Here is a 25,786-nt window from a genome sequence, read left to right on the forward strand (position 1 = left end):
TGTTTCTTGAAAAACTTTTCTTTATGTTGGGAATCTCGAATTGTATGGTCAATAGTTACATTGCTAATTAAATGGATGCTAGAATATATCAACATATACTCTTGTGAAACTTGATCTTAAAAGTAGGATGTTGCGGATTTATTTACTGCTCACATTTGTGTAGACTACCACTTATAGGTTTATTCTAAAATGATACTATTGCTGATAGAATACCATTTAAGAATGAGATTGAAAGGGTATTGCTCGTTTTTTTTTTTATATTCTTTTGCATCATGCTATGATTAATAGTTTATTTAAAAAGGATGTAAGAAGAAGTTCTATGCACACAAGCAAAATAAAAGCATTATTTTACATCCCATTCCTCACCAGTAATAACTTCTTTTTGATAAAGATATAGTAGTGCAAGATGGCAAGGTATTTTTTATAACTTGAGAATTTCACTAACTAATTTGTATATGCTTTTACACTTTGATGATATTACACTAATTCTCTTTTGCATGACCTTATGATCTAATATTGGTTTATTGCCTTTCAGGAACTAGAGGTCATTATTTTATTTTGTAACAAATCGAAGAACGTGAAGTACATTTTAGATAAATTTTTTTATCTTTATTATGTATAGTGGGTATTTTCTAGTGATTGAAAGTTTTAACTTTGTATGTATCAATTTCCTTGTTGAACAATATAAATATTGTAGATGTAATTTTGATTTCCTTGAATTGAAGTTGGAGAAGCATGTAATACTTAATAATTCTTATGATTGTTATTATTATAATGAATATATTTTTTTATGTCATATCTTTGAACAACTACGAAATGTTAATGTTTGAGTAAGAAAAACAGGTTTGAAAAAGGTGAGAACAAAATGCATTGCACATTGTATAATGAAATTGCCGCTGCATTGAAACATGGGGCAACAAATAAACATTTCGTTGCCCAAAATGCTTTTCGGCGACGACGTTATAGTTGTCCTTACCATTACGCATGCATCTGTGAAATCCCCTTTAGGCGAGGACAAATAGAAGTTGTTGCCCATAGTTCATCAGCATAGGCAACGTAATAATGTTTCGTGACCCAAATATGTAGTAAGGGCAACAACCTAGCCCGTCGCCCAATATCTGTTTGTGCAACAAAAGAACAAGTCGTCGCCCAAAAATGCATGGGCGTCAACCCTTGTGCAACGAGCTCACGACGACTTGAAATTCGTTGCACATGTGTTTGGGCGACGATTTTTTTTGTTGCCCAAAATTATTTTTCCAGTAGTGGAGCTGAAATGAGTTGTTTATGAGAGAAGGAAATTAGGAACGGAACTAAACTAAATTGTACTAATTAGAGCTGAAGGGAACTGAACGGAAATTAAGCTAAACAGAACAAACCCTTAATATCTGCACCACAAAAAAAAAAAAAAAAAAAAAAAAAAAAAAAAAAAAACCCTATATTTCTAAATAATAAACCAGTTAAACTTTGTAGACAAATCCGCCAATAGTTTAAACACTAGCAATGTTTTATACGCATATAATTCCGTGGAGTACTTATTCATTATTTCATTCTGGAAAACTTGTAAGGAAACATTTTGACACTATAATCACTATAATTCCAAAAGGTCAAACACGATCTATAAAATAATGTAAGAGATAGTTGAAAGTTTTCTTAATATGCCGTAGTAAACATTTGAACGTTTAAACAATGTAAAGGATAATGCATCTAAAGTTCTAAACCATGTGCCATTGCCCGACATAGCAAAACTAGTTGTTGAGTGGATCAAAGTATCAAACGATGCAAGTCTGTGTGCTAAACTCTTTCTTTATAAGGAAACATTTAATCAGCTTTTCTTTCCTTAATTAGCTTTAAAACTTGTGATGAAAATTCGCATAGACATTCCTTGAACGATTAGAAACGTCAAAAGTTTGCATATGGATGTCCGGTACACATGAAAATCTAAAGCTCCATGAATTAATTTTTTTTTCTTATGAAGTATTTTGTTATACGAAGTACTTTTGTAATTTTGTTAATACTAAGTTACTTCATCACATGCATTCATATGCTATTAAAATTATAAAATACTCCCTCCTTTTTTAAATACTTGTTCCACTATATTTTTTCGTCCGTTTTTTTAAAATACTTGCTCCATTTCTTTATTTGAAAAGCTTTTACAATATTTAATTAATTTCTCTCACCTAGTGGACACACCACTAATCATATTTAAATAATTTCATGTTCTATATCCTCCAATTTTCTCCACTATTTTTGTTTTTTACAATTTTTTTCATTTTCCCTCCTACCTCACTCCCTCCATATTTTATTACTTTCTCCCATTTCTCTAAAACTCAGCGCATTGAGAAATGGACCAACTATTTAAAAACGGATAGAGTAATACAAGTATACTATTGCCAAAAATAAAATCACAAATCAAATAATTATATCATATACTTATTTCGTTTTTTTTTACTTGACCCGCTTTGACTTTTACATTATTCATCAACCCTTCTTTGACCATTTTTTATAAATAATACTCTGTATATAGGGAAAAATATATTCACGTGCGATCTTTTTAAATTCGTCTCAATAAGTACTACTACACCCGTCTCATATTTTTTGAAACTTTGAAATATTTTATATATCACAAATAATACCTTAAAGTTGCAAAAAATATGAAACGGATGTAATATATCATAATATAATAACTTTTATAATTTTTACTTGTGGAGAATTAAAGTTATTACACTACTAGAAAACAGGCAAATAGAGACGGATTTGTTCTGACGGACACAATATTCCGTCGGAAAAGTCGGAATTTTCGACGAATTTTCATTTCGTCGGAAAATTCCGACGAATTTAACAATTCCGTCGAAAGTCCGTCGAAAATTTCCGACGGATTTTAAATCCGTCGGAATACATGTACTTTGCGACGGAAAAATCCGTCGGAAAAGACAATTTCCGACGGATTTATTGTCCGTCGGAATATTATAATATTTTTTAAAACATCATATACTTTTACAAAACCCTACACACTCGTCAAAAAAAAAAAAAAACAAAACCCTACACAATTTCCGCCTCCTCTGCTCTCTGTCTTTCTTCTTATCCCTATTCTCGTTCTCTCTCCTCTTCTCCCTTCTCCTGTTCGTCTTCTCTCTCATCTTCCCCCTTCAGTTTTCCCTCTGATTCGCTCTCTCCTTCCCACTGTTCTTTCTTTCCTCTTCTCTTTTCTCACTTCTCTTTGTCGCCTCTTTCTTCTCCTCTCTTTCCTCTTCTTTTCTATTCTTTTTAGTTTCTCAGCGGTTTGAGGGTGGTGGTCGATTTGGCTTTAGGGATGGTGTTAAACAAATAAAGGGTTTTTTAAGGTCAAATTCGACCATGAAAACACTAGATCTAGTGTTTTCGTGGTCGAATTTGGCCTTATTCTTTTCTATTCTTTTAGGTTTCATGATGGTGATACGTTTTGTGTTTTTTTTAAAATAATTTTTGGGTTTTCCGGCGAAAAGGAGGAAACCGTGGTGGGTGGTTGGTGGTGCCGTGGTGGTGGTGGTGGTAATTTTTCTCTTTTGTGTTTTACGGTTTGGGCCGGGATTGGTGGGGATCTGGGGTTTGTTTTGGTTTGTGGGTAGGGATCTGGTGGTGGTGGGGATCTGGGTTTGTTTTGGTTCGTGGGTGGGGTTTGTTTTGGTTCGTGGGTGGGGATCCGGTGGTGGTAAGTTTTCTCTTGTGTTTTGCGGCTAGAGTTTGGCTTGTTGTGATAGGTGGGGGCTGGTGGTGTTGGGTGACGGCAGGCGGTGGTACGGGGTGACAGTGGGCGTTTTTTTTTTGTTTTTTTAAAACCACTTTCCGACGGAAATTCCGTCGGACATTTCCGACGGAAAACAGTCCGTCGGAATTTTCCGACGAACATTGACGGGCCTAAAAATCGCTTCCAACGGACTGAATTCCGTCGGAAAAGGGTGTTTTTCCGACAACAACTATTGCGACAACCGGTTGCGACGGAATTTCCGCGGAAATGGGTTTTCCAACGGAAAACATGGTGTTTCCGATGAAAAATTTCCGTCGCAATTTACGTGTTTTCTAGTAGTGTTAATCGTTGAAGTTTTGCCTTGGCAAGCGTTGTACAAGAAGCAGTTCAAGTAAAAAGAACAGTGGAAGTATATACTAGTAGTTGTAGCTAGGGACTTGCTTGCAATTTTAAATAGTTCCTAGCTACTAGCTTGACCATTGGAGCAAAAATATGTAATTAGCTTAGTCAAGCAAATTAGCTTTGCCAACCTAATTTGCTTGAAAAAAACTTGCCAAAAATAAAATGTTAAAAGTCAATTAGAAAACAACTCCAATAGTAAGCTAATTCTCAAATAAGCTTGTCATGCCACATAAGATTTTCAGCTAATTTTTTGTGTAGCTATTTTGTGCCTCAATGGTTAGCTAATGGCTTGCTACTTAAATGAGCTTAACCTTTTCAATTATATTTAAAAGTTTAATTATATTAGTATATTAATCTCTAAAATTTTAGAAAGTTTTTTCTCAAGCAAATTAGCTTGGCAAGGCTAATTTGTTTGGCCAAGCTAATTGTATTTTTTAGCTCCAATGGTCAAGCTAATAGCTAGAGACTTTTGAAAATTGCAAGCAACTCCCTAGCTACAACCATTGGAGTTGCTCTTAGTAATTAAGATAAAAATAATAAATTGATAATTTAAATAGTAAGCTAAGCATCTCCTATGGTTTACAAAAATGACCTGCTTGCAAATTAAATTAAATTGTAAGCATGTAGCTTACCATTGGAGTGACAATATTGATGTAGCTACATCAAGCAACGTTGTTCAAACAAGCTACGTTGCTTGATTTTTCAATTAAAGAACACTTCATCCACTTATATTATGACATGTGTATAATTAAAATTATTTAATTTATTTACTTATTTTTTCAAGCTACAACATTCTATTGCTCACCATTGGAGCACCTTGTAGCTTAATAATATACTAGCTCAAAATTTTGATGTATCAAGGTAAGCAACAAGCCCTTGTAGCTTACAATTGGAGATGCTCATGATAGGCGTGTCGCGTACCTAACAAAAATAAACCTAACTAGACCACTACTATGTAGACGGGCAAGCAAGGGTCGGATCCCAAGAGACTATGGTTCAACTAATTAAATAGACTCAAGCAATTACTAAGCAAGTAACCAAATCAAATGAATGAGAATCAATATCTAAAAAAACTAATTAAAACGATTAAATCGAAACAATATGACAATTCAATGCTAAAAACATCCAAGATCAAACTTCACCACGAATACGATTTATGCAATAGTCGTTCTACCCCTAATACATAATTCAATTGATTAAAGAGGAAAAGTAATCCATGAATAATACCAATGGTCTCTCTCAAGTTATCAATGGCTTCTCTAATCACAATCAAGCCTACTTCCGTGGAATCGTGTAAATTAAAGACCTTAAGCACATTACTCTAACTTCCTAATCATCCATTCAACTACTCCCGTGATGAACTTCAAACCCTTAATTGATTTATTCAAATCCGTCAAAACCCAACTCCCGTTGCGATTAAAACAAAGGATTAATAACAATACCAATTATCCCTAATCTAGTATTGGCATAAGCATAATCAATTAAGCATATCAATTACAATTATTATTAGAGAATTTAAAGAATTAAATCATGCATTAATCATATTCGGGTTCCGCTAGATCGTGGAATAAGAAAACTACTCACACATATATATGAAAGCAAAAACAATAATCAATGAAGAAAACATGATTAATAAGTAATTAAAAGTAAAAGAAGAAATAAAGATGAATACCAATTCCTTGAATGAAGAAAAGTACCAATTGTTGATGAACAAAGATCAAAACTTGAAAGTGCAAATTAATCTAGATCTAGAGAGAATATTAGGGTGAAGGTTTTAAAGCTAGAAAATAATAACTGAGTATGTTTTAGTCGGGGTTTACAAAGGGTATTTATATCCCTTAGTTAAGAAATCCCAAAAAATAGGAAAACGGGGTATTCCACACTCCGCCCGGTCGGGCGCGAGAAGCATCAAGTAGAGAATATGACTTTCAGAGCTTATAATGTTGATAACTTCACTTGCCCGGTCTGCCCGGGCAACCTTGCCCTGCCAGGGCGACGGGGGTAAGATACATCTATGTACTACTTTTCTCTTCTCTTCTCCTTCCTTAATTTCCTCCTTCGCCCTGGCTGCCAGGGCAATGTTGCCCTCCAGGGCGGACACGGGTAAAATTCTCCTCCATCTTAATAAGCTTTCGTGGCTATCCAAAACAAGTCCAAATCATCCGGAAATCTTCATATGCCTACAAAATCAATCAAATAGACCAAGCCACACTAGAGAAGAAAATATTAGCGAGAAATAGCTCCGTAGAGCTCAGAAACCATACAAAAATAGCTATAAAATGAGGGTAAAATATGGTATAGAACGTGTACATCAGCTCAATAGCTAGCCATTGGGGATCAAACTAGCTACAAACATATTTAGCTTGAAAGCTTATGTGGCATGACAAGCTAATTTGACAATTGCTTACAATTTCATTAATTCCCTAGCTACTAGCTTGACCATTGGAGCTAGAAAACTCAATTAGCTTGGCTTAGCTAATTTGCTTGGGAATTAAACTTGCTAAAATAAAAATGCTCATTGTATCAATTAAGCTCTTTCCATGTATTTTCTATCTAACAATTACTACTAAGCTAACAACTAGCCATTGGATTAAAAAAAAAAGTAGCTAAAATGATGATTAACTTAAAAAGTTATGTAGCATGACAAGCTAATTGTCAAATTAGCTTGCCATTGGAGTTACTCTAAGATTTGAGGTTTTTTATTTCCCTCTTTCTTTATACTCTAAGATTTGAGTATTTTTTATTTATTAGACCATCTTCAATGATGAGACTCAAGAGAGTATTTTTAGGAGAGAGAGAGAGTATTTTTATAATGTATACCAATAAGTTAGTATCTAAACTTAACAACTCCAAAAGAAAGTTGCTAAGTTTAGATACCTGTAGACACCCAAATGTGTCTCCCCAAAACCAAACCCGGTGATGAGTACCTTTCACGTCGAATCATAATCGAATGAAGCGAAAGTGTGGAAAGTTCAGTGTTGCGGATAGTTTTAATTCTTTTCTCTTCTCTCTGTTTTTGAAAACTTATTTTAAGAAAACAGCCAATCCAGTTTGGTTGGTCCATGATATGGGTCCAATAGTAGTGTAGTTGGATGGGGCTTGACAAGAGCTTCCCAACGATATATTATAAGCCCAATTCCGATGAATATTGAGGAAGTTATGACCAATTTACTAAACTGGGCCCGGTTTGAGCCTTATATGCGGCCCAATGATCTTGAGGAGGGCCTAATATTATTTATCATTCCTAATGCAATTAGAAATGGTTTTAGTCTTCTAGATTCTTCTAGAAGGTTCTTTTCATTCCTAATTCAATTAGCATTGATAAATTGACTTTTGTTGACTTTTCAGAGTTTTAATTAAAATCAAATAGCATTTTCGAGGAAAATATATGATTTTATCCTCCAGTACGGCAAACTTATCTGATTTTCGAAAACGCGTCAAAAACGGGCCTAGCGCCTGACTCCAGGCATTGGCGCCTGGAACCAGGCCTGGCGCCTGGCGCCAGCCATTGGCGCCTGGTGCTAGCCATTGGCGCCTGGCGCCAATTAGCTGGTGCTGGCGCCAACTCTGTTTTGCTGGCGCCAGCTCTGTTTTACGTGCGCCAAGTGCTCTATTTTGATATTTTATCTTTTTGGCTGATTTTCTCTATAAATAACGTATTAAAAACTCCGTTTTGATTCACCTACAATCAGTTTTCATTAGCAATCATTAATTCTCTAATTCTCTCTTAATCTTCATCCTTTTCTTTCTCTTTTCTAAACCTTGCTTTTTCATACAAAATTCCACATTCACAAGATCTAGAAACACCTAACCAAGTTCGAAGTTGCCTTCGCCCTAGACGTGAAAGGTTTAATTCCTTAGAGTTTGATCCCAAATCTCTCTTTCAATTATTTAATTTAATTGTTGTTTTATTATTTTCCTTGAAGTTACTAACGTGTGTATTTTGTTATTAGAAAGAGGTACGAGGCATCAAAGTAAGTGCTTTAATGGTTTTAATTGATGTTATGATGTAGAAATCATGTTTATATTGTTATTATGATATTCTTAGTATCATGTTTAGGGAAAAGGTTATAATATCAAATATATTAAATATGATTCCTGCGATGCTTCCTATGTTCTTCCTAATATTTATGATTGTTAGTATCATGTTAGGGTTAAAGATTTGATTTTTATTGTTTAGTGACATGCTAGGGTTTGTTATTAATCTTGTTAGTATCATGCCTAGGATCTTGCTATTATTATGCTTTAATATTAACATGAACATGATTATGATTATAATTGTTGTAATTCATGATGATTATGATTATGATTATTATTATTATTTTGATGATGATTATTTTATTTATGATGATATTATTGTTTTTATTATTCATGATTATGATGATTTATTATGTTGCTTGATATTTATTTGTTATTGCTTGATCACGCCTATTATGCATGTTTAAAGGGAATTTGGTATTTGTAATCACGCTTATATAAGATATTAATAATCTTGTTAGGGTTAATTTGATTATAATTTCAAGTGATCGCCAATAATAGTTTATTTGTGCATTAATATTCAACCAACATAGATAAACAGGTTTAGGGTTAATCTTATTGATTGCATGTTAGTTAGAAAGCGCACATGAATACGATCAGAATAAAGTAGAGACCTATTATTAGGGCAGGTTCAATCTCTTTTAGGTTGAATTTGTACCTTCATCCCCGAACCCTTATTTGGTTCAAGACCTTATGGAGTTGACGATCTCTTGGATCGTTAAGGGGTGTAACCTTCACCCTGTGAATGGTTTACAAGTTCCTAAAACTTGTTGGCGACTCTTTTGCTCTATCTTCTTCCCTTTTGGACACCACCATACTTTAGTGTATGATCACAGTGGGGTTCAAGCTAGGGGATTAACGCTTGAAATCTATTCCCCACAATACCCAACTTTGAATCTCATTTGACAAAAAGTGTGGGCCCTTCTTAATATTCTAGTATATTTTGTAATTAATTTAAGTTTTACTCTTTTTTTTTTTTAATCTTATAATAATTAATAGTGGTCCATAAATTGAAAGTGACATTTGTATATTTTAGAGAGTCTCACCATTGGAAAATTAGACTTTACATGAGTTGCTAAATTGAGAAGTTGTATGGTCTCACCATTGGAGGTAGAAAACAACTCATTTTGTATTTCAATACTCAAAGTTGAGTCTCACCATTGGAGATGGTCTTAGCTACTTTTTATAAACTTAAACAATGCAACTTATTGGAAATGGAAAAGTTAGGCATGAAGATTAACTCGTTTTTTTTTTTTTTTTATTTATTTTATTTTATTTTTTTTTTTTTTTTTGGGAATTGATCCTGAAAAAATAATATGGCTGACCAAGATACTCCATATTTATAGTTTTGAGCAGAAAATTCTTTATGACAACATGATATGGGTCTAATTTAGAGTAGGATAGAATAATATCAGCATTTGTTATTTTAACACTCCCTCCGTGCTCTGTCCTATAATACTAAGTATAATTACTATTTTTTTTTTTTTTTTAATGATATTTAGGGAATATGTGGAGAAAGTGGATGAAGTACATTAATTAAAGAGAAAAATATAGTTATAGACAAAAGCTACAGAGAAAAAGTGGATAAAAGTACAAATCATGTGCAAAATTCAAAGGTACTACAGAAATTAGAATGAATAAAGCTAAAAAATGAGAGTTTTTTTTTTTTTTTTTTGAGGGAAAGCTAAAAAAATGAGAGTATCATGTTCTTTATATTATCCAAAACTAGAAACAAAATAACATTTTGACTCTTCAAAAGTAAAGAACAAGAATTATGGGAGAATTATGGCCTTATGGGATGGATGGAGTATATATTAGTTATAGATTATAAATATTGAGGTGTTGTTTGTGAAACAACTAGATGAAGCCTGTGTGATGCACGGTTTGCTTGAATTAATTTTTTTTTTATATGTATGTGCTAAAATTTGTTATATATTTAGATAAAATTCATAATATCAAGACATAATATTTTATATTCAATTAATTTTAACTTAAAAATCTCATTCGACAATTTTTCTTACATGACATTTGAATTATTTTATTTTAAAAGAAATTAATAATCTCTTATTTTATTGGCTTCCATTAAAATTTACTTACTTCGGGCTTGTTTGGCGTCAGTTTTGGTTTTCAGTTTTCTTTTTTTTGAAAACCAAAAACCAAAAACATGAAACAAGAAAAAGGTATTTCCACTTTTTTGTTGTCAGTTTTCAAAATTATCAAAATTTTAATAAGTTTATATAATTTTTGATTCATTATAGAACACATATCATATACTTTTAAAAAACAAAAAACCAAAAAAAGAAAACCACAACAATGTCAAACGAACCCTTCGTTAATGGTTAATTGCAACAAATTGTATAATCATATAACGGAGGATGTATAATCCTACGTGGCGCGTTAAGAAAATTAAATCGTATATACCTCTCTAAAAACTCGGAAAAAACTCATATATATATATATATATATATATATATATATATATATATATATATATATATATATATATATATATATATACACTATTTCCCTTAAATGTTATGACAACTTTAGAATATTTTATACTTCCTCCGTTCTTTTTTACTTGACCCGCTTTGACTTTTACACTATTCACCACCCCTCCTTTGATCGTGTTTTGTGAATAATATGTAAGGAAAAAAAAAAATATTTATGTTGGACCATTTTAAATTCGTCTCAATAAGTACTATCATAATATATAACTTATATATTTTTTAATTATTGAGAATTAAAGTTATTGACCGTTAAAGTTTTGCATTGACAAGCGTGATAAAAGAAACAGGTCAAATAAAAAAGAACAGAGGAAGTATCTCACAAATAATATCCCAAAGTTGCACATAACATCTAACGGAGATATATTAGATTTCGAGGTCCTAGAATTCAAAAAAAAGTGAGGCCCAAAAAAGCTGAATGGTTAAACTGTGGCCATTGGGTCCAATTTGGGATTAGCAGAAGAAGGAATGGGAGTGGAAGTTGAGATGGAGATGGAGAAATTAGAAAGAATTCAAAGACGAATCCTGGAAAGAATAGCAAAGCTTGAGCTCCAACTTTCGTCTTCTTCATCCGATGACGCCGCCAATGACGCCACCGCAGTGCGTCTTTCCGGCATATTGCGGTCCAATGGTGTCAACGATTTCAAATTCAAGGTTGTCCCTTCCGATTACTACGAGCGCTCTCTTGAAGCTAGACGAGATCTCTTATCTGCGCCATCCATTCATCATCTTTGTAAAAGCATTGTTTTGGTATTTCACTCGATTTATTTTAAAGATTGTAATGGATATTTTTGTTTATTTAATCTGGAATTATGAAATTATTTGTTCAGGTGAATACTCAAGCCCAGTCTGACGTTATTGATTGTAGCAACCGGTATAATTCTAAGTACTATGTGGTGGTTGTACAGGTGCTCTTTTCTTCTTCTCTTCACTTGTTAACTTACTATGCCATGTCCTGTTGTTTTAAACTTAATGTTGCTGGTTTTCTAAACTTAATGTTGCTGGTTTTCTAATGCAGTACACTGCAAGATTCAATGCTGAAACTGTCAAAAACTATCTGTACACTCTCAACCAGGGCAAAGTTCCTAAAAAGAAATTCAATTGTCAGTACTCTCCTCTTGTTCTTCTCATTTTTTATCCTCACTGTGTTTTAACAAAAGTTGTATTCATTTTTGTATAAATATGGCTAATGGTTTAGGTATCTTAACTTACTCACCCCAAGTTCCACAAATGGGGTAATAAGGGTGGTAATGATTAATTGATTGCTGAATCTTACCTTTTTAGTCCCTTTGTGTTGCATCTGTTAGACATTGGCATTAGATAATTTTAATTAAATAAATACCGTATAATTCATCAGGTGCATAGCTTGTTAATTGCATCAGCAACAATGAATTCCCATTCTTATTTTTTCCCAGCCCCCTCTTGCAGATTCTATGCCTAACTTCTTTCTGTCTTTGTATCTGAAAATAAATTAGATTCTTCTTCAGGATTGTCTTGTTGTTACAGCCTACTGAGTTTATTTTTTTGTCTCAGTTTTCGCTGCTCCTTTCTAACTTTCAGTGATAAAAAATCTGATTTTTTTTTTTTCTTCCTGGTCAGTGAGGCTTGCTCCAGAGGAAATATCAAACAACTTAACTGGATTTGAACATAATGCTGTTACATGCATTGGCATGAAGACTGACATACCGGTAATCAAATGCTATACACAACTATAAGCACATACTTATTGTGAAATGAAGATTTATTACATTATACCTGGTTGTGTAATGTGTCATTGTCTATGAATTATTGAATGTTCCCTTCAAATCCATATCCCTGTGTGTTAGGGATTGTGTATAAGCATATTAAACAATCTTTATCATTCCAAATTTTCGGTATGTGGCATTTATAGAGATCAGATTCATGGTCTCTTTTTTTATCCTTCACATGTGGTTGGCTTTCTCCTGCTGCTTGTACCTGCAACACACTAGCCCATGACCATCTTTTGTCTGGGCAATCTATCAAATTCTGCTCTCCTGTTTTGGGCCCTATCTTTTGCCTTGCAATCAATCCATCAAACTGTCCAATGACCTCACCACTTGTGATATTGTGATTCCTCAATCCTCATTGAGGTTGAATGTTAGGGTCTAGGCTGGAGTTTTGAGTGTTTACACTATTTAGAGTTCTAATTCTGTTACTATTTGGTTAAATGTTTTTTTTTTAATGTTCAGCAACTAGTAATTGAAGCTTTCCGGCTTGCCATCCTTTTGGAGTAGTTAGCTTTTAAAAGTTTTATGTTTTTTTAATCCATTTATGTATTCTGTGAGGTTAGCTGTTTTATTTGATGGTTAGTTTTGCTGAACACAGATTGCTGTAATTCTAGTAAGCTTTGTAGGCTCTTTCAAATTAATCTATTTTTATGTGAAGTAGCTTGTTTCTGAAACTGAACTTTGTTCAGCTAGTCGGATATTGCCAGTGTGCTAGTTCTATATAGATACAAGTTTAAACTATGTAGCAAGTGCTTTACTACTAGTCAACTATTGTAAACTCTATAATTACAAAAACTTTAAGTTCCTGTGAAGCTCAAAGGTTAGCTTTAAAACTGTTACAATTTTGCAAATTACTGACTAGTGACTACTGATATAAAACTGTAGCTTTTAAAAGTCTCCAAGAACTCTTCAAGTATCTACTATGTTGGAATGCCAAGCCTCTCCTAGGATGCTGGACTTCTTTTAATCTTTGAGTTCCTGAATAGCATAAGACTCCTGTTGTCTATGTGATATGATATGGAGTAGATCACTAGATGATTAGATTATCTCTAAAGAGTATTGTGCAAGCTGTGCATGCGCAGTAATTTTTTAGTCAGAAGTTGATAACATTCAGTGATTGTTTTTGCTTGGGAGTTGTATAAATTACTTACAGATCATACAAAGTCAATAGTAATACCTTGATGTAATTTGCATTAGAATAGTATTCTTATACGTAGTACTTCATATGAATTTTTAGTAACTAAGGGTTTATTCCGATTTACTGAAAATAACTGAACTGAACTGAAATAAATTAGCAAAAGTAAAGAAAAGAACCCAACCGGACCTAATGAAAGATCTTTTCTTATCAGTATAAAATCGTAATAGGCCTGTAATACATAAAAGTTATGTCCTGAGACAAAATGCTGTGAACCTACTAGTGAAGGCCATGCTTCTGCCTAAGAAGTGTCACTTTTCTAGTGTGTAAGAGGTGATCTCTTCTTTTAAGGGTCAGAGTTGCACCACCAAACTATTCAGCAACGTGCATTAGCATTATACTTGAGCAAGAATTGATCCTTGAAAATTTTCATTTTAGCTACTTTGTTATTCTTGGTTTACATGTATCAATGTATGTGTGTTGTTTGATGATTTTGTTTGAAACATAGTCGGTTCAAAAATGTTTTCCTTGGGTCTTTGTCTGTTCCCAGGTTATATTGGATGAAGCAATTGTGAAGCTTTCGCCTGACTTCTTCTGGTTGGGAGGAGGGGAGATCTACTTAAAGATGGGGATCCGTACATCCGAATTCATTCAATTTGTGAAGCCATTTATTTTCAGCTGCAGCGCTGCTTGATCGTTCAAGATCAATCGAAAAATCATTGATTCAGTGCTACTATTATTTTACCCGAAAAATCATTGATTCAGTGCTACTATTATTTTACCAGAGCAATTTCCATCTCATTATTTGATTTTAAAATTGTATACCATTCAACAAGCTATATGCACTGCATGAGAAAGTACAGGTTCCTTGGATTATTATCGATTGAGTCATGAGTCATGGATCAGGACAATTTTGTTGAGAGGGCTCCAGTTGAATGGACCAAGATGTCTCCTGACTAACTTTGTAAGCGGATCAATGACCCATTATGTCTCCTATAGCTTACATGATTTTTAATAGTCAAAGATGGCCGGTTACAGGATTTGTCCCAAACGTTTTTCTTCTTGCCGTACTCGGTAAGTCGGTTCTCATATGGGTTACTGAGTTAGGGTCGCCAATTCGCCATCTCTTTTGAACTTGTATGATTCATATAGATTAATGTTTTCAATATTTGCTACTCTGTACAAAGCTAGCCCTGCATACTTGACTTTTTTTAATGGCTTGAGACTTTGCCACATTTGTCATCATGAGTTACAGAAACTGAGGTCAGATAAAATGTACACCTTCATTCATATCTCAGTTTCCGGAGTATCTGTTTGTTTAAATGCCGACATATAAATGTTAGCTACGAGTTCCAATACAATTTTTAACACTAATTAGCATTAGTATATGAATTGGGTTGAATGATGATATTTTAAGGGTTTAAAAATTGAGGAGCACTAGTAGGATGAAGTGATACACCATATGCCCAAGAGAAAAAGGAGAACTCATTGGAGACAAATTCACTTCAACTAATACTGAAGAAACAAATGAAAAACCTACCACTATATGCCCACACAGTCTTGGCTCACTTAGTAACGCTAACTTTAGGTCTTATTAGAGATAGATTTGGATGTTTGGGGATGGAGATTTATTTACCCTTCAAACTGTCTAATCCATAAATACTAGACGAAGAAACCTCGAGTGGGTGAGTCTAATAAGAGCCCTTATCTTTGGCCTAAAAAAATTGAAACATATACGAATTTAAATACAACTAACAAAAGCGTACACTATCTTAATACAGCAAAATCAATGAAGTGCTTATACACTAGCATTGCTACTTTGCTAGATAGCCAGTAATAACAATAATGCATGTATTGTGGTATAGATTGGTTGTTGTCACTAATAATCTAGGCTGGCGTTGCTACAACCTGGTATATTGATTTTGTTGCAAGCTTACAACTTTGTGTTTTTTTTTTTGTAACTCTTTATCTTATAGACTTGTCCTCCTTATATTTCCATATCTGTTTCCGCACCAATATTTGAATCTCCAATCAAATTAAAAAAAAATGTGAATTGATTTTGTGCGTAAAAGGTAAAACACATGGACTCGTAAAAGAAATAAATGCATATTGGCACAAGTATCGGCAGGCACATTAAAGAGGAGATGTATGTTACAACATTGATATCGACCCGGGCCTCACATAAGATTATATCCCGAGACAAATATCCATATGATAGAGATTTGGTACATCTCACTTTTGGCCATTTAAAGATGATAGTGCAAGCATTATATTAGGAGTTGAATCATAGCATTATATTTTTCACCCGGCATGTGCACAATGTAGAGTCCGATAGCTTGATTAGGAGTTGAAACATTTCTAAATTATCCCTTTTCTTATTTACACTTAACAATGCAATAGGGAGACGTATGCATGGTCCATTGATGAGTGTAAATCATCAAGATATAGCATGTTGATTCTAATAATCCTTAGAATAATTTTTCATCTCATCTGTTACAGTTACATGGCGGGAGATTGGTAGTTGAGCATAACTGAAATAGCAGTTAATAACAGAAACCTGCCGACTCTCCCTCGGTGTATTGTAATAAAGAGGAACCAAGCACCATACTTGTCAAACATGGCCCTCCACTTGATCTTTCACGTTTAACTTCATTAATATAATTCCTTGTCCACAATTTATTTATATATATTCACACATCGATCATACATATCGTTGTTCAAGGATACAAACAAAAAAAACTGTGGTCCTGTGGATCCACTGCATACTTAATATCATAGGTTTAATCATGTTGTTACATGTCTGAAAAACAGACTCAAAAGAAGGGAAATAATAAACATCGTTTTAGGAGCTAGCTTAGATTGATCATATAATTAAGGACAGTACGTATTCTATAGCTAATGATGGTTGTGAATCGGAGACTTGCGATGGGGATGAACATAATCCATGACCACGGCATCCTCCACGGATTCACCTTCATTTGCATCACTACTAGTCGGTTGTTTGGTCTCATCATGTGACTTCGATTCTAGCATTGATCTTGCCTTCACTTTGAATCCCTGCCAACATAATAATGTGTGATTGTTAGTAATGTTCTCAATAACTAGTTTCCCTTCTAATCATAAATTCTATTGTAAGGTATGTAGCTATCCACCTGCATATCTTTTGACGGCCATGAGTTATTTTCCAACGTAGCAATTGATATGTCATCTACAAAGACAAAATTATTAATTAACGAAAACGAATGAAGCCGAATATATCAATAAAACTGCATGTTATAGTTAATTCATTGGATATACGGTCTTTATTATTACTAAGATAAGGTTGTGTACGTATATAATAGGCAATTCCATTCTCCTTGCCACGCCTACGGGCTACGGCATGAGTCTACGAAGCTAAGGGTCGCATGCGCATGATCATATAAATGTCCTTGCTTACAACTTATTATTAACTGGGGCTTTGGCTATAGTATACTATAACATAGCTACCTAGATTATATTGGTTTTGGTTATTTTTGTCACCACAGTTAAATAATGGGACAAATTTATGTACCTGAAGATGTATACATGATATCCTCAAATATAGGAGATCCTTTGAGATCAATTTCATCATGTACTAGCTTTGTTTTCTCACCAGTATCCACCACCTTCAAATATATCCACATCATGTATATATACAACATTAGCATGTATTATTATCATTAATTAAGTTCAAATAGAAATACAGAGGTTAAATTATTCATATACCTTTGTATAGGAAACAAGATCAAAGGTGTGCCTTGCATTGCATGCATGCATTTGTAGTAATAACAAGGCAGCCAAAAATTTAAGCGCAACCGAAGACATGATAAGATGATTATCTAAAAAAAAGTGTGAGTATATATATATATATATTAATACGTATTATTAGGGCAAAAAAAAAGGGTAAAAAGCTAGCTAGTATTTAAATGAGGGAATTAAAGCTAGGGTTTTTTTTTTTTTCCTTGAGTTATTGTTGTTTAGAATAGAAAGGGAGTAGTAGTGTACTAAGAGACATTTTAACATGAACATATATATAGAGGGCTATAAAATGAAGGTTTTTGTAATTAGAAAAAAAAAAAAGAAAAGAAAAGAAAAGAAAAAAAAGAGAAGCTAAGGAAGAGGAGGTCCTTAATTGCGAGAACATGGAGGTGTTTGGGTGATGATGAACCTTGATATTGCCAATTCAATATATCTTTAGAAGGACTACACTTGTCCCCCTTTCTCCCTAACACTTTTTACTCTTGTGGGGGCTTACATTTTAGCCCCACCACTTCTACTATGAGACTTGAGTACTACTCCTATTTCTCACTTCCCTTTACATGTCAATTGAGCAATCTACTTAACATACCTACATAGCTTCTTGGTAATCAATGATACGGAGTACTAAACGTACAATAATCAATCAACTACTAGTATTCTATTCCTCTATGATACTTACTATACTAAGATTAGAAAATAACTTCTCATCCTAAGGGTCTGTTCTCTTACGTTGAAATTCAGTTCAGTTCAGTTCAGCTCAGTTTAGTTTAGTTCAGTTCAGTTCAGTTCAGCTTCTAATTTCCTTCTCTTATAAAATATTCATTTCAGTTCAGTTCAGCTCAGTTCAGTTCAGTCCAGTTCAGCTCAATTCAGTTCAGTTCAGTTTAGCTGAGTTCAGTCAATGAGAACAAGCCCTAAATTAATTGTCACCACATTGTCTTATTTGTTTATTGTCTACTAGCTATAATTTCAAGTCACCCACATATTTTAATTATTATACTTGTAGTTTTGGCTCTTCTTAGCTTTTGTTTGAAAGATAAATGTGATAATTTTTTGGGACATCCTAAAATGTAATATAATGCGACTAATATATATGGTCATTAAAAGTACTCCCTTCATATTTTAATAAGTGTTAAAGTTTGACCAAACACGTATGCCGAGACACGACTTTGAACATTAATTTATCTAATCATATGTTAATAAAATTATAGAAAAATTGGTATTATGAAAGTATACATTATAACGAATCCAATAATGTATTATACAATAACATTTTTTTTTAATATACTACCTCCGTTACATATTATGTGCAACAAAATCATCGACACGGACTCCTATACAAAATTTGTATGTGAGTGGTAAATGGGGAGAGAAATATAAAAAAGCATGTAATGAGGAGAGAGATAAAGAGAAATGACAACCAATAAAATGAAGGAAACATTTTTTTTTTTGACTTGTTGCAAATAAAGTGTAGCATCTATTTTTAGTAAATGTTGCACATAATTAATTTGAAACAGAGGTTGGAGGTAGTATTAGTAAATTAATCAAGTCAAATCCATTATGTGAATAGTGAAAAAAGTCAAAGTGTAACACTTATTAAAACACGAAGAGAGTAGCTGAAAAAGGTGTTAATTTCCTTTACTATAGCCTCTTGCAAGTTATAGGCTGTTACAAAAGAATCTATATGTGAGTTATTCCAAATCAATGAAGAAGAGGGAGAATATCTAACATATAATGTATTGTACTAATTTCCTTAACTAGAGTTGTATGTGCACTGGACAAAATTTCCTTTGAATCTCAACATTCTCTATTATCCTAGGAAAACATTAGCTTGTGAAGATTTGAAGATCCGATCTTTGATTCCAAATTTAGAAGCACTACCATCGTCAAATATCTAAGCTACCTACCCCGTCAAACAGCCAATATTGAATTATAACAAGTTAACAACAACTAGTTGTATTCTGTTGGGCATCATAAACATGCACACTAGCAAGTCTCTCTACCAGGAAACAATAGTCACATAGTTTCAACACCTTGTAACCAAGTACATTATACAATATTACTTACACACTCTTGTGAAAGAATTGAAATACATTTAAATCATGCATTATATAGCATACATGTCTCTATATTATATTATAGAAGTAAATCAGTAATCACAAGTCATTACAACGTACATACGAAAATATATTATTTAAAAAGTATGGTGGTGGTGGTAAATTCACTAAATTGAATAGATAGAAAATTAGAAACAGAAACAGAGAATAAGGGGCGGTTTGCCCATTTGTTACCCACCAGTCCATGTCCTGGTTCTAGGATTACTATGTCTTGTGTTTCACCCCAATTTAATTGGATGCTACAAAATCTTGAATTTATCTTAATTTTAGCTTATTTTCTTGCCTAATTTACTGAGCTAGCCTGCTTAGTTTGTAAAAAGTTGGAATGGTAGAATTTTGGTCCCTTAAAATGTATTTATTTGGAAATTAATGTCTTACGTCCAATAATAGTAGTAATATGGGTAGCTAGTCTTCGCACCAATATCTAGTAAGTCTTAATTACTGTTGATTAGCATGCTAATGCTAATGCTAATTTAAGCAGTTATGTCAGTGCAGTACGAGTGGCTGTGTCCTCATGAGTGTGCCATCGGAGATCCCCATTTGTTAACGTAGGTTGCATCATTTTAAGCTACTTCCTCCCAACGAGACTACTGTTACATGCATTTTTCTCATTGGTCCACCTACTTGCTTATGTCCTTGAAATCATTACCACTAATTAGGATATGTCATCTTAATAAAAACATATACTGTATCTTATGGTACGGTCTAATTCATAAAACTATTCAATATCGAGATATAGGCCTTTGGATTTTATACTGATTATTTGTGTTTAAGACATGCCTGAGACCATATCTACAGTGTATTTGTTGTGTATGCCCCTAATTTTAAAATAACCGATTAATATAAGTGTAACTCTTTTTAGAGACGGAAGGAGTACTAGAGACAAAAGGGGAGGAAAAGAGCCTAGAGAATGGGCGATGGAGACAGGGTATGTAGTCAAAACCACCAAATTGCTTCCTTGGTAGAAATTGGGAACACAAAACAAACAAACAAAGTAGGCCCATTTTCATTGTCCACACGCAACATGCTAAGTGGCAGTAGCTCACGTTCCCTCCACATGAACATGATATTAACAATCAGATTGCATTCGTATAGCGAGGAGTGAAAATCTCATTACCTTTAACAAGTCTTAAAAGCAGTAAATTTTACCATTAAAACATCACAGGATCAAATTATTTACAGCATTTACACAATGTTTACTCCTTTTTGAGCGTAGAAACAGCAACTCACAATAGCTATGAAACCAAAATGACAACTATTCAATTATTTATGTTTGGGAGAATCCATCAAGTTACATCACATTACTCCATAGCAAGAAAACCAAATGTGTTCTCGCCGCTGTAAGTAACATACAGGAACCCGTCATCATCTTTCTTCTCCTCATATATTGCAGACATGATTGCTCCTGCAGAAAACAAAGTGGGAGAGATTCGTCAACACTCCATATTAATTAGGAAACGAAAGCATCAAAAGCGCAAGAGAGAGTGAGAAAAGTAGCACAAATATTACCAGTAGGTGGGAGGACATTATCCACGAAGATGAAGATTGCTTTCTCTGCACTTAGCTTGATCCTTTTGCGGATCACATAAACAAACTGTCCTACGGTCAAATCAGCTGGGACTAGGTATCTGCAATATTGTGAATTACCAACTATGTCCATCAGATGAATCCATGGTATAAAGATAATTCAGCTACTCTTTAACACTTTATTTGGATAGGAAGAAATGGAAGGAAAAGAAGAGAAGAGAAATGGAGGGGGACAAAATCTCTTGTTTGGGTAAAAGATTGGGGGAAGGAAGGGAAAGGAGAGGGAGGGATTCATTTTCCCTCTCTCTTTAATAACCATAATCTCTCCAAAATTGGAGAGATTTGGAGGGAAAATGGAGCTCACCTCCCCCTCCCTTTCTTTTCCCTTCCCTTCCTCCATTTTCCCTCCCCTTCTTTTCCTTCCTTCTTTGCTATCCAAACAAAGCTTAAGTCTTAACATATTCAGTCTAACACGAAATCATATCATACTTCATATCTAACCCAAAAAAAGTCCTTACAGTAGGTTTTACCCTTCATGGTAGCTAGTTTTCTTCTGCATGCACTGAGGAGGAGCGGGTGTAACCAGCTTTACCCCAGACCAGCAAAGAAAACAACAACTGCTAGGTTGACTTTAGACAAATTGTACTATTATCAAAAGTTTCACTGTTTGTGATAGTGTTGATTAGCTCTAAATTGCTATTTAAATCAAGGTTCTTCTAACACTAGAATTCACAATACAACAATCATGCAAAAGATCATATTATTCATATATCCTTGAAAAGTAACTTGATTATGCACCAGTAAACAAATTCCAGAGCCAATTTTAATGCTAAGGAACTCCTCTTAATCTTGACATTAGGTTAAGGGCACTACAGACCTTTGACAGAATCTAAGCCTTTTATACCCTGTCATTGCAAAAAAAACAAAACATGGAATCTTAAAAACATAGCATAGCATAAGATGAGCTTCAAGCAAGTACTACACGAGCTTCTATGCTTATGCTGTTTGCTAAATTCCATGAGCTTCTATACTTGAGAATCCAAGCAAGTAAGCAAGTACTTAATGGAGGAATAAGTAAAATGAATGACCTCAATTCAAAATTTAAAGATTGGCAATATTGTCATTGCATCCAAGTCACTCTTTCAAAGGTTTCATCTTGTAAGGTCCTGAGAACTTACAGGCTAAATACAGAGCATTTCTAATAACGTGAAATGCTAAAATTATACATTTTGATTAATCTCGTGGAGATTATGTAGCTGCATGAAGATTGTAGACCCATTGTTCTCTGTACCCCATTAATGACATTGATTATCCAAAGCAACATTAAGACAAAAATGCACATGTTTCAGGAAGGTGACAGCTCAGCAGACCATCAAGTAAAGGAGGAGGCATTGCCAGATCAGTGTTCAATATACAGGCTAACAAGTAGGACTCTCAAGTTAGATAATTCAACACAAGAAAGCAAGAAAAGATACAATCCATGACTTTGTTTATGTTTCTTGTACCTGTCCATAACTTAGCTCCAGAATTTTTTCTTTCTTTCTTCATCACTTATTTTTTATTTTTTTATATTTATTTTTATTGCCAGCTAAACAAAAGATGAGCATTCCCCAACATTAGAAGACAATCTTCCCATTTTTTTCTTTACATTGCAGTAAGTTTAATGCCTTTTCATAAAAGAAAAAGGGATTGAAGGCATTTAGTGCTGAAAGGTCTGAAAACTTTCACATTATTGGATTTAGATAAAAGGGTATTTTTCTGATATGATTCTAACAGGATTACTTCAATAAATAATACTACCTCTGTCTCATATTATTTGCAACGATTTGACGTAAAGTAGAGAGGAAAAATGTCAAATCGTTGCAAATGATATGAAACGGAGGTAGTAATAATAAATATAAAAATAAAAAATAAAAATATTCAGGTCAAAGCAATCGGCAGAGTCTTTGTTTTGCATGCCAAAACTTAAGCACCCCTCCCTAAGATTTCTGGATTCATCACACTATATCTCCTATTAATTCTCCAATCCCTATCAAAATGAAAGATATAGATAACCCCATAAATGAGTAAGTACCCATGCATCACTGCATCAGTACTATTATACCAACAGATAGTTGCTTTGGTAAGATAAAGACAAACCAGAAATAATTAGTGCAACGAATTATAACGCAATAACATCAGAATACCATATAAAAGTTCAAATTTGATATAGTGATTCATACAAAAATAAAAGGAACAAAAATCTTACTTTTTCTTGTCAATATTAGGGATATCACTTCTCTCTGCTTTCTCCACAATCACCTTCAAAACACACCAACATACAATGACTAAATTATAAATGAAAACAAGAAGATAGAAGAGACCCAATAATAGATTGAGGAAAAACAATATCTCTCAATGCAAACTCACACCAAAGACATGGTTAGAAAACTCAATATGTAAGATAAAGGTCATGTTTAACAAAGGCAAATATGTAAACAAAATTGTTCTATTAGATTAGTAACAGATGGACAACCCAGATGATGTAAAGCCATTAAAAACAAAGTAATGCTAGCATCATTTAGATTTCATTATCAGTTTGCGAATGTGATAATGTAAATCACCATTTGTACAAAAGAGAGGTACATATTCAACAAAGAAACTAATCAACAAAGCTAAGTCTAAACAACTGGTAGACATTAACAACCTGCAGGATATGTAAAATTGCCTACCGGTATTCTATCTGGGTATTTCTCTCTGATCCTGGCAGCCTCAGCACGTCTTTTCTCTGAAAACAATCAGGACGGAGGATAATTATGAGAATCAGAATCCAAATGGCTCCAACAAAAACCTAAGTTGAAAACCTTACCAAGATCATGTTCTTGCTTGAAGGAGCTCTTTGCCATTTAGATCCTGAAATAATGAGCCAAGGACTTCAGAATTTTGCTTTAATGTATACGAGTTATACAATATGAATAATTAGCAAACAGTAAGATATATAGTGCCCACATATGTATCAGGCCAATATCTATCAAGGAGTAGTATTATCCCCACAGCCAAGCCATATATCCTTTACTTTCACCACCATATATTAGCAAGTAATGACGCAAATGTTTGATTAACGGATTATAAACCAGTTAAGTGAAACCAGAACCATCAGAAGGAGGACGCATTTTACAATTTAATAAGCAGGTAACCTTCAATAAGTCGCAAATGTGACCAATTGGCAGGTATGGGTGCATATTGGAAGGTTTGACACACCATTGTGCAGCATTCACAAAACATATTTAGTTTCCAAAGCATTAACATGTTTGCAATGTGATCCAAATACAAATGATCATGAAGCAGTTGATTAGTTTCCTAAATCTTAGTCAAAATTTTCAGGTCAAACCCAATTGTCAGCATATTTGACATAGTTATATGTCCTCTCTCCCTTTCGTTTAACATATATAAATAGTTTTATTTGTACAGCCAGTACATATATATAAACTCAAATGTCTGATATAGATAATTAGATATCTAGTCCAACATGGGTGCTGGGAATAAAGGAAATAAGCAATCAGAAAAAACCAATAACTGCCCTCTTAATTACGAATGCACTAAAGAAACTAGGGTCAAGAGAAAGAAACAAAGACGTGTAAGTTCATAATCAAACTGCATATAATCTGCACGACTTAAGAATTACTCTTAAACAAGTTTTATCTCTACGAAGTCAAGAAATCAACCTGAACAACATAAGTTCTTTTATAAGATTATGATTAAACGGAAGGGATTTGACAATTACTAATGATCTATCAATCTAATCATATGTTTGGTTCATCAAATATCAGGCATAATCACTAATTTCACTGAAATTTGAAATTTACAATACCATAATCAATCTTAACTTTTTTATTTCCCCCTTTTATCTCACAATTTACAAATTTATACAGTATGTTATTATGGAACAAGCAGACGATGAAACCTCACCCCCACAAAAATAATAAAAATTAAAAAGAAATACTGTAATCGAAAGATACATATACAGAGAACTGATCCGAAGCAATAAAACCAAAAAGATTGACATGTTGAAGTAGCAGATTTCATTGATTATATACTAATTCATTGATCATACCCAATATTGAAGAAGCAAGTTTAAAGAACAATTAAAAGAAAAAGGTAGAATTTTTAAGCAGCATCAAACCTTAAAAGCGGATAATTTGCAGGCGATTAGAGCAACGAATTCAGAGAAGAGAAGAAAGGATTGAATTATTAAGTTATGGTTAGGTCTGAGGTGGGTTTGAGTTTTGAGGATAAAGCTGAGATTATGATGACTTTGAAAAGCGATCTCTTTCTCCTTTTTTAATCCTTTATTTACAAATTTCTTGTTTTAGATTGTTTTGCTTTCTTATTCTTTCTGCCTTTTTTTAAGGCCTCTTGATGTTGAGTGCTCTGCCTCATACGCTTTCTCGGTATGATTGGGCCGCAAGCAATCACCTCTTACTCTACTCGGTCAGCGGGTCGGGCCGGGTTGGGTTGGCCTTTTAGTGGAAATAGCAATACGTAGTAGTTCGTATTAAAATTGGATAAACCGAATATGATATGACTGCCTTCGCTTGAAATGCATATTTTGGGTTGCTTAGATCCGTTATGTTATAGGTCGGATTATTAATGATCAGCTCTACCCAATCATTATACTACGTATTATGAACTTTACGCCAACAAACCAAGAGTATTTTTCATAAAAGATAACTATTGTCATTGATTTATTACTCTATTAGTTAATAATTATTTGATCAATTAACTATTTGATGTGAACTCCAACAACATTGTTATCCTGCAAAATTATACAA

The 25,786-nt window shown here is 33.6% G+C and overlaps 3 protein-coding genes across 4 annotated transcripts; 1 reads left to right on the forward strand and 2 right to left on the reverse strand.

Annotated features, from left to right (window-relative positions):
• Positions 1 to 11,077: 11,077 nt before the first annotated feature.
• On the forward strand, positions 11,078 to 14,430 carry LOC145581691 (uncharacterized). 2 transcript variants are annotated; one of them, XM_081638731.1, is made up of 6 exons: positions 11,078 to 11,421; positions 11,502 to 11,579; positions 11,690 to 11,774; positions 12,271 to 12,359; positions 14,105 to 14,263; positions 14,301 to 14,430. In XM_081638731.1, the coding sequence occupies exons 1-5, from the start codon at positions 11,140 to 11,142 to the stop codon at positions 14,246 to 14,248; spliced, it is 678 nt and encodes a 225-aa protein (XP_081494857.1). In that variant the 5' UTR covers positions 11,078 to 11,139; the 3' UTR covers positions 14,249 to 14,263; positions 14,301 to 14,430. The 2 variants fall into 2 exon arrangements, with proteins under 2 accessions (XP_081494857.1, XP_081494850.1); XM_081638724.1 differs by having other exon boundaries at positions 11,079 to 11,421; positions 14,105 to 14,430.
• Positions 14,431 to 16,153: 1,723 nt separating this feature from the next.
• Positions 16,154 to 17,563, reverse strand: LOC145581708 (uncharacterized). Its single transcript, XM_081638738.1, has 4 exons — positions 17,299 to 17,563; positions 17,105 to 17,198; positions 16,707 to 16,762; positions 16,154 to 16,611 (listed from the first exon to the last, which is right to left on the reverse strand). Exons 1-4 carry the CDS (start codon positions 17,395 to 17,397, stop codon positions 16,450 to 16,452), a joined length of 411 nt encoding a protein of 136 aa, XP_081494864.1. The 5' UTR covers positions 17,398 to 17,563; the 3' UTR covers positions 16,154 to 16,449.
• A 2,977-nt stretch (positions 17,564 to 20,540) lies between these two features.
• Positions 20,541 to 25,351, reverse strand: LOC145594964 (autophagy-related protein 8f). Its single transcript, XM_081651318.1, has 6 exons — positions 25,138 to 25,351; positions 23,824 to 23,867; positions 23,687 to 23,742; positions 23,224 to 23,276; positions 20,958 to 21,076; positions 20,541 to 20,853 (listed from the first exon to the last, which is right to left on the reverse strand). Exons 2-6 carry the CDS (start codon positions 23,858 to 23,860, stop codon positions 20,750 to 20,752), a joined length of 369 nt encoding a protein of 122 aa, XP_081507444.1. The 5' UTR covers positions 23,861 to 23,867; positions 25,138 to 25,351; the 3' UTR covers positions 20,541 to 20,749.
• Positions 25,352 to 25,786: the final 435 nt, after the last annotated feature.

Source organism: Chenopodium album, chromosome 2, assembly GCF_948465745.1.
Source record: "Chenopodium album chromosome 2, dcCheAlbu1.1, whole genome shotgun sequence".
NCBI classification, from domain to species: domain Eukaryota; kingdom Viridiplantae; phylum Streptophyta; class Magnoliopsida; order Caryophyllales; family Amaranthaceae; genus Chenopodium; species Chenopodium album.